This window comes from Mesoplodon bidens (assembly GCF_964165515.1).
Source record: "Mesoplodon bidens genome assembly, chromosome: 10".
Taxonomy (NCBI): Eukaryota; Metazoa; Chordata; class Mammalia; order Artiodactyla; family Ziphiidae; genus Mesoplodon; species Mesoplodon bidens.
Genome location: NC_138172.1, coordinates 69,813,431 through 69,826,982, shown reverse-complemented (window position 1 = coordinate 69,826,982; position 13,552 = coordinate 69,813,431). Strand labels below are relative to the sequence as shown.

Sequence of the window (13,552 nt, the reverse complement as noted above, 5' to 3'; positions counted from 1 at the left end):
AACTCTCCTCCACACTGCTGCCAAGGTAAAGTTTTTGAAAGATAAATATCATCTGTCATCCATACTTAAATCCTTAAATGGTACCAACTGCTTCCAGGATAAAATCTTAACTCAACCATCCAACAATCAAGTAGGTTCATGACTGGCCCCTGCTCATCCCCCCAGCTTCATCTTGCCTCCCGCCACAAATGCAGCTAACATCCTGAGTTGAATCTGCAATTCCCTGAATTCAGCAAGCTTTCTCACTCCTCTCTGCCTTTGCATAAGCTGTTCCCCCTGCTTGGAAAGCCCTTCCTCACCACCTCCACATGGTTAACTCCTGCTCATCGTTTACTCCCAACTTAAGCACCATCTCCTCAGAGAGCCCTCCTGGCCATCCTCCACTCCCAGTCTCGGTAAGATGTCCGGTCAGTGCTCTCACAGTACTCTGTGATGATCTCCCATAGCACTTTCCTCATGGTGTTTTGTCCATTTACTGTCTGCCACCCTTTCCACCCTGTGAGCTTTCTTAAGGCGGAAGCTAAAACAGTATAATATACCTAGCAGAGCTCAAGACACACAACAGAATGCTTAACAAATGCTTGCTGAACAAGGGATAGGCTCTGGAAAATAGCCAAACCAGCCAAAGGCCAGTCAGAAACCTCATCAACTAATGAGGTGGCACCGGTCTGGAGATTACCATAAATGCAAATTGCCAGTTGAGGCAAGAAAGTTCTGCACCTATTAATCTGCCACCAATGCTCCTTCATTCAAGGCTGGGAAGTCAGCCCTTAATAAATTTAATTACCCTGGTCAGGCACTGTGCCAAGGGGCTTGACAGGCATTAGAGCTCACTAAACCTCAAAACAACTCTAGTATATTCTTTTTTAAAGAAAAAGAGGCAAAGAGGTAAACTGCCCAAAATCAAGCAGAAAGTTATAAAGTCAAGTTTTCAACCCAGGTCTTTGATTTCAAAGCCCATGCCTAGCCACTGAGCTCAGCTGCTTTTCTGGAGATGAGATATCAGCATGCCCTTCATCTTTGGAGGCATTCTGGAAGAGCCTAGGTTGGATGAAAAGGGGCCCTTCGTTAGCCTCACAGCAAATAAGAAAGGTCTTATTCCTCCAACAAACACTACACACTACTATTAAATTCTTTAAAATTTAATGTAACCTCCCCCATATGTATTCATTGAAAAATCTTTTAAATGGGAAGGGCTTGTGAGAGTTTTCTCCCCCAAGAACAGCAAGTAAAGGAGGAAATGAGCAAAACTTTGTTGAACTCTCCACACCAGGCTTGGAGGTTGAAAAGGGAGACAAAAAATATCAATATATCCCAAGGAATGGAGTTGGTTGTGACAATACCAATAAAGGAAAGAAGGCAGAGTCTCCATGGTCTGCTGCAGAGACACCACGAAGCACCATCCTTTAACTGGCTGAGAAGGTTTAGCAGAAGAAACAGTCCATGGGCTTCTAACAGATGGAACACCAGTTTTGCTGAAAGCTGCCGCCACTTCCACGAAACTTTAGTTTGGAACGTGCACCACAGCTCTCATCCTATGATCTTTAGTACTTCCCTGTAAGACCTCTGCGGACTCACACCCTACACTTCAAGAAAAAACAGAAATGTTTTCTTTGATCTCACCCACACCACCTGCTCACATTAGTTTCTCGAGCCCTTACAGATGTGGTCACTTCTCATATTTTGACTAGAAGTTGGTGATCACAAAGCATCTTCATCCCTAATTACCACCACTCCACATTTCCCCATCCTCATCCCCCTTGCACCCCAGTTTCCCCCTTGACCACCTTGTGTGTCCTTACTCTTCCAACTCACCTCCAAATCGGGTGTCTGATACTGTCCAGTGACTTTTCTGCATCCCAAATTTCAACACAAAACCAACACAGTCCATTCTTCCTGTCCCTAACTCCAACCAAAAACACATACAATGTAAGTATCTAATTTATCTATAATGAAAACTATTCAGGTAAAACTAGAGGCCTTTCAACTATGGGATTATAAATATCTAGTCACCAGACAGCTTAAAACCAAGAAGAAGAAAATGCAGCCTTTAGGGACACACACTTCCACAGAAAAGGTTTTACTGTGACTATCATTTTCTAAATTAATCCATACTGATATTATTGAGATTATAAACCCCCAAAGAGACTCTTAGTATACATTGTGTAACACTCCACACTTCTACTCAAGACTGTATCTTTATCACTTGTTACAGCAACTGTTCCATGATTAGATCCTGCCCCACATTCAGTGAAGAAAAAGATTAGCTTTACAAATAAAATGCATAGTTTAAACACATTCTGAAAGTGCTACAGTACTGGGGTGGGGGGGTGACATGAACAACAGGTAAAGCTAATTAACAGTGATGTATACACAGAAACAGGGAATAAAGGCCTCAGAGAGTACATGATTATGTCCCCCTAATCAACAAAAGAATAAAACAAAAGTTCCTCTAAGCAAGGATTTTTGTGGATCAACATGCAAAAACACACCTTTATTTTTAAAGGTGAGTACCACAGCTCTGTGTTATGTTAAAAGGGAAAGGCAAGCTAGATAAAACTGTATAGGGTCATACACCGTGAAGATTTTGTATATACACGCAAAGTTTCATATGGAAACACAAAGACTTTAAAAACCTGGTTTTCTGAATTTCAGTGGCATCTGAAGAAAAGGAAGAATACCATCCATCCATCTCCAGGACAGAAACCAAGCAATCATAAATCTAGAAACAACATACACTGAAATACACCACACTCTCTCCCACCTCCAGTTTATTATTTCTTGCTGGTTAATACACACCTGGACAGTTAAGAATGACTGTATTATTCAATCTATTTTGTGTCTCATTCATTACGTTGAAAAAAAATTCTTTCAGGAGAGAACTTTCCCAGCACATCTATCTATATAAAGCACTCTAAAAAGGGCTGAAATTGAAAAACAATGACCTGAAATAGGCAGAGACTTTGAAAGCATGGACATAATCAGCAAAGCCCCCCCACCCAATCTATGTTCTCCAAATTCCTGCCCCACTCTTCCCATTAGGTACCCATTAGCTAGAGAAAACTTCTCACACCCTGTTCAGGAATGCTACCAGCACAACCATGTAAGAAAACCAAATGACTGCAGGAAGAGTATTTGCGATACTTTTGAATGATTAGAATACTTCTCCTTCCAGGAAGTGTGGCTAAGAGTGTGATTATTTATATAAATGCACTTCAACTTACCAGTGTGTAAGAGTCCAAGAGGTAGATAAGACATGAACAACTGTTACTCCATATCACTCCACTTTAGCAGAAAGAAATGAGAAAAGGCACTCCCCAGAAGGTCCCAAGTGCAACAACACCAACCTAACTCTTCACCAGGACATTAATGAGGCAGCAATGAGGCTAAATAGAGCCTGTCCACAAACTAGAAACACAAAATGCTGTGGTGTGGTCTGCCCTCATCCCCCCTTCTCCCCCAACCAGAGTGGTCACAGTTGCAATCCATGATCTTTCCCAGGACATTCTTCTGCCCTAACACAAAACTGCACCTGTCTATAATACAGGACATTTGGTACAGCTGAATGAACAAATGCAGTTAGCTAGTACTACATCTTCTTCCTACTGCATTCTTCCTTCCTCTGGTGAACAGCTGCAGCCACAACTTCAGATGTCAGGCACTGTTTGCAGCTCTGTCCCCTGGCCTCAAGGATGACATGGCATTTTCATTCATCTTGTTCTATTCCCTCAGCCTGGTACACCACAGGTCAGTTTGGTTTTGCCCACTGCTGCTGGATATTCCAACATACTCCACCTTCCCCTGTACAGAGGGACTTGAATTTACCAGAAAATCCAATGCATTTATCCTTAATCATATATCAAAAGCTGTCATATGAGATTTACATTTGTGAATCTACAAACATCATAGTCCAAGGCGAATACCTTCAAAAATTCTCTCACTAAAAAAAAAAAGAAAAAAGAAAAAAAAAAAAAAGATTCTGTATTAGTCCAATGTCTCCCTGTATAGACCTCTGAGGTTGCCAGTTTAATAGACTTAAGAAAGGGGCAAAGATGACTGACCCAAAAGCTAACATGAAAAAAGAAGTTCAAATTATAGACTAACTTGTACTGAAATTTTAGTTCCCAAAACTGATCAAAGGAGCACTTCCCAGTTATCTGAATTAACAATAGGACGGCTTCCCCCTTTGGAAATAAAATACGTTGGAGGTGGGAAAAAAAAACAACAACACCACCACAGAGCTAAATCAAACAAGCCCCACATTTTCAGAATATGAGAGAAAACAGGGATCTAGAGAACTCACAAGAAAATAGGCTTGAATGTCAACTGTTTCTTAATAAAACTAGAAAAAAAGGGAAAAAAATGGGCTTGAAAATCCTGGCGGCCTATCAGATCAACACTCTAGAAGAGCACTGTCCAACAGAACTTTTTGGGAGGATGAAGGGTTCTATATCTGTGTTCCCCAACGAGGTAGCCACCAGCTACTGAGATACAGAGTACTTAAAATATAGCTAGTGTAACTCAAAACTGAATTTTTTTTTTTTTTTTTTTTTTTGCGGTATGCGGGCCTCTCACTGTTGTGGCCTCTCCCGTTGCGGAGCACAGGCTCCGGACGCGCAGGCTCAGCAGCCATGGCTCACGGGCCCAGCCGCTCCGCAGCATGTGGGATCCTCCCGGACCGGGGCACGAACCCATGTCCCCTGCATCGGCAGGCAGACTCTCAACCACTGCGCCACCAGGGAAGCCCTGAATTTTTAATTTTATTTAATTTTAATTAGTATGAATTTAAACTGCTACATGTAGCTAGTGGCTACCATACTGGACAGAACAATTCTAGAATGCAGTCTTAGATTCTGGTTATTAAAAACTTCAAATAAAGCTGCTTAACCTCCCTTCTGCATTGAACACACATAGGTAATTTCTTCCTTATATCTAAATATCTCATTCAGCAACATAACTTTGTTACATAGGGACCCAGCCCAAAGCAGGATCAGCCTGTTTCCCAAAGCCCCTACCAGAACCGAGAGACATCAGTGTCATCCACCCAGTTGGAATGAAGGCCCTCTTTTGCAAACCACTCTGACACAAAGTCCCACAACAAGCCTGAATCTGGACAGTTTTTTAAGTGTATGATTAAAATTATACAAGTTTTGAGTTGTGACTGGTCAAATTCCTAAATGTAGCTTTGATGAGATACTGAACTTAACCTTTCTTCAAAAGAAAAAAGAACTTTTAACCTCAATCTTGATCTATAATTATTGTGGTAGTTCAAAACTTTGCATCAGTTTGCACAGACACACCTCCGTATGACCTAATAAAAAACTCCTAATTATATTAGTTCTCACCATCTTCATACTCTGCCCTCAATAAATAATATTTAATACACTAGGGTTTCATTTCAAAAAACTTTATTCAAAGAATTCTTAGCCCTCGGATTTTTCCAGCTAGAAAAAAGTTAACTTGTAAAAATTAATGTTAACTTTAATACTATTAAAGACCATGAAGAGATTTTTAGTCAAAACTTTCAGTAGACTTAAAGTGCTGTGTTCTCTTTTTTTTGGGGGGGGGGGCGATGAGGGGAGGAGAGTGGTGAATGGGAAGGAGAAGAATGAATGGAGAGGAGAAGAGAATTGTACCAAAAGAGCCTATGTCCTATATGTTAACTGGATCTAACTCTAAAACGCTATTGTCTCAAACCAATGTAAACAAAGAACATGTTTTCTTAAAAAATAAAATTATCTCCCCGTGTTCCATCACTGCAAAGGGGCAAATTTTTCTGGATATCCAAATGTAATCAGGAAAATGGGGCAGATAGATAAACGTATTGACAGTGAATATTTCATTTAAATCATGTTGCATCTTCAGATGCACACAAAATTCAAAAATGCAAAGTAAAACTGCATGACTCCTTGGTATTTACCCAAAGGAATTGAAAACTTATGTCCACAAAAACCTGCAAATGGATGTTTATAGCAGCTTTATTCAAAATTGCCAACACTTGGAAGCAACCAAGATGTCCTTCAGTAGGTGAATGGATAAACTGTGATACATATAGACAATTGAATCTTAAAGTGCTAAAAAGAAATGAGCTATCAAGCCACAAAAAGACAAGGAGGAACCTTAAATGCATATTACTAAGTGAAAGAAGTCAATCTGGAAATGTTACATACTGTATGATTCCAACTATATGACATTCTGGAAAAGGCAAAACAATGGAGTAAAAAGATGAGTGGTTGACAGGGGTTGGGAGGAGGGAGCAATGAATAGGTAAGAGCAAAGAGGATTTTTAGAGCAGTGCAACTACTCTATATGACACTGTAATAGACACATGTCACTATAATTCATCCAATCCCACAAACTGTACAATACCAAGAGTGAACCGCAGTGTAAACCATGGACTTTGGGTGATAATGACATGTCAATGTAGGTTCATCACTGTTACAAATGCACCACTGTTGTGGGGATGCTGATAATAAGGGAGGCTGTGGATGGGAGGGAACAGGGGGTATATGGGAAATCGCTGTACCTTACTCTCAATTGTGCTCTAAACCTAAAACTGCTCTAAAAATATAAAATCTTAAAAAAAAAAAAAAAGGAAAACTGTACAAATGAGCTGTTTTGTGTTTAGGAGAATGTTTAAGGGGGTTTTATAATCAGATGAATAATTAGTGACATCACTGGAATGAACATTCTACTGATTAACTAGTGGTTCATGCTGTGTTCACATGGAATTTGAAAGCCCAGGTTAAGCTGGTTGAAGTGTGGCAACATGTTCCAATTGGGAGACAGAGACTGATAAATCAAAAATGAGTGTGAGGGCCACACACTACTAGGAGCCCAGCAAACTTGCCATATAACTCACAGAGTGACAGAAACAGAGTTCTACAGCAATTCCCAAAGCCTGGGCTCGGAGAAAATAAAACAAACAATAAAAATAAACAAATAACTTCTGTTTAAGCTAACTAGTCAGTATCTTGGTTGAATCAACTTTCTACTAGTAACCATTTCAGGAACAGAATTTATTTTGTGAGATTCTCTTGATCTCTGTCCTAACTCCATCTTTCCTTAAAATTCATCATTATCGGGCTTCCCTGGTGGCGCACTGGTTGAGAGTCCACCTGCCGATGCAGGGGACACGGGTTCGTGCCCCGGTCCGGGAAGATCCCACATGCCGCGGAGCAGCTGGGCCCGTGAACCATGGCCGCTGAGCCTGCGCGTCCGGAGCCTGTGCTCCACAACGGGAGAGGCCACAACAGTGAGGGGCCCGCATACCGCAAAAAATAAATAAATAAATAAATAAATAAAATTCATCATTATGTAGCAGATCTAGTTGGTAAGTAAAATGCTTCTCAACAGAATAGATCACAAAAATGAAATAATAAAATCTATTTCCCTAAAGAAAATGTACCCATGTAATATTTCTTTTATGACATGATTCATTAGAAAATAAATCATGAACATCTTTTTTTTTTTATCAAGACAATGACTCGTTTACCTAATAAATCCCATATCTAAAATACTCCAGGGACTTCCCTGGTGGCACAGTGGTTAAGAATCCGCCTGCCAACGCAGGGGACACGGGTTCAAGCCCTGGTCCAGGAAGATCCCACGTGCCGCAGAGCAACTAAGCCTGTGCGCCACAACTACTGAGCCTGTGCTCTAGAGCCCACAAGCCACAAGTACTGAGCCCGCGTGCCACAACTACGGAAGCCTGCGTGCCTAGAACCCGTGCTCCGCAACAAGAGAAGCCACCGCAATGAGAAGCCCGAGCACTGCAACGAAGAGTAGCCCCCACTCGCCACAACTAGAGAAAGCCCACGCGCAGCAACAAGACTCAACGCAGCCAAAAATAAATAAATAAATTTATTTTAAAAATAAAATAAAATACTCCATTATTCCCTCAATATCAGACTGAACACTTATGTCTACTACGCGCTTTAAATTTACTTATGAAAAGAATAACACTTCTCAAAGTTTCCATTAAATTACACTGTGATAGATTGTCTCCAATTCTAAAGGCAGAATATCAATAATTGTAATTAGATATTTATACTTAATATGCAGAATTTGAAAATAAAGTCCATCTTTCCCCCATCCTAATGAATTACCCATTCTATCACCCTATAATACACTCAGGACATTCTTATTGTCTTCTTCCTGTCTTTTTTAAATAATATTCTAGGTCTGCTCTTTCAAAAACTTTTGAAAATATCTGTGAAGAATCTATATCCCTCAGTATATTTTGTAGCTTCAACTAATACCACTTATATCTATATGATTTAAAAGTGCTTTTACATATGTATTTCAACTAAAGAAAATGCACCAATTGACTATTTCATTTCAGATTTGACAATTATAAACTAGCATGGTTTTTTGCATGATTACTGAATGCCTAAAATAAGCCAAGAAAATGCTCATGCTCATATTTCACTAAAAGTTTTAAGTCCATGTCTCAGGGAAAAAACCATTTATGGTCATTAACCCTAAAAACATTTACGTGCTATACAAACACCTTGCAACTTTAGTAAATCTTCAACAATTTCCAAGGTAGCAAAGTTTCCCAGTGGTCTCTCTGTAACACATTAACTTAATTACCTATACTCAATTTCACAATATAAAACCAAGGAGAAAACTAGAAAATTTGAGTGTTCGAAGCACTAACACATTTGCACTGCATGCTCCTCTAGGCATTCTCCTTTCTCATTGCAGTCCCACAAGACCCACCTGAAAGCTCTCCTATGTCAACCAACCCCCACTGATTGGTGTCCTGAGTGGACAATGCCAGGCAGCAAGTCCTTCTGCCTAAGTCACTAGAGAGAAGAGCAATCCTAAAGGAACTGCCTTTAGTCTGCTAGTACCAGAACATTCTGCTAAGAGGCTCCTCAGCAAAGGGCTGGGTGTGGGCCCTGGCTAGCTGACTTCACAGACCTGCGGCTTCCGCAGAGTGCAATGCTGACTAAAGTTTCCAGAGAACACACTCACCTTCATGCTCATGAAGGGAAAAGGCAAGTTACCTCCTGAATGGCTTTGACATCTACTTCTCTCCATGCTCCCTGGCCACTATACAGGTATAGTAATCCCCTGGAGATCACTCCTCCTGACAAGTCTTCTGTACCTCTGGACTTTACAACATGCCACAAACATACAGACACCACATTCAAACACACACACATAATCATACCCACATACACAGGCCACCCTCAAGATCATCCAGTAATCTTTCACATTAAAGAAAATCACCTCACAACCCACTCAAAGTTCTTCAACAGCTCCCCAGTGCACATTTTTATTTAGATAAAAATCCAAAGTCATAAGCATCACGTATGGGGACCTGTATCACCAATTGCTCTCACCATCTCAGCCTCATTTCTAGCTGACCCCTCTTCACAATCTACCAATCCTCTACAATGAAATTTCAGCTGATCAAATGTGTAGTGCTCTCTCTAACATCCAGGCCTTCATCCATGCTCTCCCCTCTGCCTGAGAGAAAACACTCTTCTCCCTAACTATTTCCATTCTCTCTTAATCTTCCTGCAGGCTTAGGCTGGCGTCACCCTCCAGGCTACCTTCCTCTACATCCACCTCAACTGGAGTAGGTGCCCCTCCCAACAAACCCTATTCCAAGCCTAACACACTTCATTGTAACTGGTGTTTTTACTCCTCTATGCCCCCTGCTCCCAGATAATGGTGCCAGTGCCCCTCTTGTCTACCATAATATCAGAGGCACTCAAATATTTGCTAAAGACATTATAAGTTTACTTAATGAATATAACATGAATGTAGCCCATGCAATAAGGGAAACATGTTCAAAATCAGTCATGATATAATGGAAACTAGGCAGCAATTTCCTTATACTTTGGTATAAACTGCAAACTACACAGGCGCCTTTAGGAAAGGTTAAAACATTACACATTAAAAAGAACAGCTTCCACCATAAAGATATTAGTTTCGCCTAACTCTTGTTAGGCAAATTGCAGTTCGTAAAAAGTGCCATATTTAAAGTATCAAAAAAGCAGCCCTGGTTGCTTATAAGTCAAGTATGGCATCAGTGTAACTATTTCTCTCTACTACCAAACTCTCCTTGCATTACTCAGAACCTTGCTCAGTTTCTAGGACTTGATGTAAATCTTTTAATGTGGGTTCCACTCATAATAATGGCCCCAAAGACATTAACATGTTGCCAGGAAATAGACCTCTGATACATCCTGGGCATTAGCTGCCACTGGCAGCTACTTTCTCTGAGCCACATATCTTCTTATGAGTTACAATCTGAGGCTTGTGACACCAGATTTTTCCAGGGCAGCAGACTGATGTCATAAACGTGATGGTACTAAGCACTCTACAGAGCTCATTAGCTCCACCCTGAAATCCCTGAATGCAAAGGCAAGTTTCCCATCTATAAATAATGCCTCAGTTTTCCCATCTACAAATGAAGACAGAATGGTTCCCACTTAATAAGGTTCTTGTGGGAATTAGATTGCCTATGAAAGCACTTAGCAACACAATTATTTTCAAGTCAAAAAGAAGGGGAGACTATAAAACCTAAGATATTTTCACATCTTCAGAACTTTTGGTAACGCCGTAACTTATAATTTTTGAGAAAGAAAAGGCTGAAAGATGAGAAAATGAGATTTTTTTTTGCCATAACCTTTGGATATGACAAACTCCACAGAAATCTACACTAAGATCCACTTTCTAATCTTTCTCTGCACTCCCAAAAACCATAGCCTTAATTTTTACCTCAATCATCCCTAGGATCTGAGAGACAGTAAAGATAAAATACTTCAATACATCTTCCCAAGATGCCCTCACCAGAAATAATCATTTCCTTACGGCCTCTATGCACCTCCAAATATACTGAATCTTTGGAAAATAAAACAAAAAAAGAGATAAATCACAAAAGCTGGCCTTCAAAGTCTCCAGTTTCCTTACAATAGATCTAGAATCATAAGTTATGATGGAGGCACCTGTCTGGTAAGAGGGGTGGCAATCCATAAAAACTCCAAGTGTAACAAGGAGAATTTAAACTGTAACTACAGGTGGAAAAGTTGATTTCCCACCTCAAATATTTTCACTCTAACACAGGCTGGCCAAGGTGAATATTTTTATCATTTAAAAAAAAATGGGGACAGAAGGGAATTTGAGACAATTAAGCAAATTGGCTCTCACTAAGCCAAGCTGACTTGAGGTTTTTTTGACAAGGGAATCTTACAGACCTTCTGAAACAAACGTGTTTTAAATAAGGTGAGACCTCAACAGTCTTGTAACTTTACCCAAGCCTGGGTTCTGGGCTCGACTTTTAAAAATGGGTGACGTGTGAACAGCTTCCTAAAAGCAAATGGGGCACTAGGATATAATTTAGGAAGTGATGATGCAAGTCTCTGGGGGACAGGGAGGAGGGGAGGTGAAAAAGTCAGAGGAAATACCCTCCTGGTTCCTGGGCACCAACTCATACCAAGGAGGAGAGGAAGGGCTGGCCTCCACAAGCCAAGGGAAGGGGGCACCCCAGCTCCACCGGGAGGTGCCAACGCCGCCCCCTCATCCCTGAACGCAGCCCTGCCCCCCTCACCAGTAGCCCAGGCGGCCCCTTTCGGCCCGACCCTCTGGCAGGCGAGTCTCCGAGGGTGGCAGCGCATCCCCGGCAGGGCCTTCTCTGCCCACCCCCAGCTCCCCACCCGGTGCCCCTCCCCAGGACGCGGCCCCTGCCCCCTCCCCGCAGGCCCGGCCTGGGCCCAGCCCCCAGGGTTCCGGCCTCCCCAGGCCGCAAGGCCTGCCCAAGCAGCCCCGGCGCCCGCGACCCGGCCCCCGCACCCACCCAGCCGGGCACTTACCCCCAGAAGCCGCAGGGACAGCGAGGCGGCAGACTGGGCGCTTTGCTGCGCTCGCTCCCGGCATCTCCCATGGTGCTCGGCGGCGGCGGCGGAGCTCGGCGGCGGCAGCGGTGGCAGCGGCTGGGCCTGGGCCCCGCTCGAAGGAGGAGGAGGAGGCGGAGGCAGAGGCGGAGGCGGAGGCGGCGGCGGCGTCGGGGGGCTCGGGGCGGGGGGAGGGGGAGGGAGCGGGCGCGCGGGCGGGCGCGAGTCCGGGGCTCCGAGCCGGGATTCCAGGCCAGTCAGCTGGAGGCGGGCCGCACCACTCGGCCTTCGGAGATGGGGGGGCCGGGGGGAGTAGAGGGAGGGGAGCTGAGGAGGTGGGGCGTACGGGTGAACCGAGGACCACAGGGGAGGAGGGAAGTCCCGGCGCCTCGGCAGCTCCCACCGCCGCTCCCAGCCAGAGCGATGTTCCGTGCGGCGGCGCTGGGAAGGACCTAAGGCCCCCCCCGCCTTTAGCGTAGCGGCGGCAGCTGTGAAGCCACGGGGCCCGCTCGCTCCGTAACCCCCTCCCCTCCCTCGGAGGCTGCGCTGACCGGACAATGGCCGCTCCGCCCCCTCCCCTCCTCACGCACCCCTCCCAAGGAGTCACAATGGTCTCGCCGGGGGGAAGCCGCCGCCAAAGCCCAGCAGCTGATCAGCTGGGATCCGGGCGTGCCACTTTGTTCAGCGCCTCAAAGGAAGAGGACGGGGCCGTGGGCAAAGCCGAGGCCGTAGAACTATCACTCAGCGACGGGCCTCGGAGGCTTTCTTATTCTTGGAACTTTTAAAATCTTAAAGAAACTTACCTTCCCCTGTCTGAAGAAGGGGAGCAGGCTTCTGAATACTCTGGGGCACGTTACCTCCCCCCCAAACGCGAATGGTACGCCCCAAGCGAGAGGGGGAGGAGCAGATTTGTTGTTTAGGGTTAGTTGAACCAGTCCCGGAGCGGCGGCCGAACACCGCGCATGCGCTCGGAGAATCCTATTACCCGGCACGGGGAAGGGCGGGGAGGAGAGTTTCCAAACCCGGAAGTGGGGCTCGGTCTTCCTGGGGCTGCTGGGGTCTTCAGCTATCCTAGAGGTCCGCGAGCTCTTCGCTTTTGGTCCTGGGCGATGCCGGAGAACATTTCTCAATGAACTGCTAACCCCAGGAAATCTCTCTTCCCAGGCCTCCCACACCCAACTCACTCTTCCTGTTCCACCCAGAGAACCTGTTTCTCTTTGGCAGTGATGAACTTCTGGGAAACGTCCCTCCCCTCCTCCGCACCCGCAGTGGCGGGGGGAGAGAGGGTAGTGTTTTGGTCAGGTTCCGTGCCCCTCTAACCCCATCGGTGTCCCCATCCTCAGAGACACAAGTCCACTCCCTGTGCCTAGGCTAGGAGAACCTCTCTTCTTTCTGGAGTGGACATTTCGGTTTTGGGAGGGTAGGTATGGCCAAATTAGTGATGGAAACTGGTAAGTGACCAAAAAGTTTGAGGCACTAAAAACCGAGTCCTTTAACGCTCATTGTCTTTTATCCTGAACCCATTCTGAGCTTCAGCCAATCGTGAGAAGAAGGTGATTGTTAATGACTAATTTCAACAAGGAGCAAACTTCCACCAGACCTCTTGGAGAGGTGACCCATAGCTGAGGCCCTTATGCGCGGACTTCTCAGTCCCTGCTACTTCTAGGAAGGCTTCCTGGCTTCCCCCCCAACCCCGCCGC

General features: G+C 44.3%; 1 protein-coding gene across 1 annotated transcript in view; it reads right to left on the bottom strand.

Moving 5' to 3' along the window:
* ZFAND3 (zinc finger AN1-type containing 3) overlaps window positions 1–12,030 on the bottom strand; it is a 343,937-nt gene extending 331,907 nt beyond the window's left edge. Inside the window, exon 1 of the mRNA XM_081247541.1 lies at window positions 11,832–12,030. Coding sequence (XP_081103667.1) covers window positions 11,832–11,902 — 71 coding nt within the window. The 5' untranslated portion in view covers window positions 11,903–12,030. The remainder of the gene's footprint in view (window positions 1–11,831) is intronic.
* Between the last annotated feature and the right edge of the window lie 1,522 nt (window positions 12,031–13,552).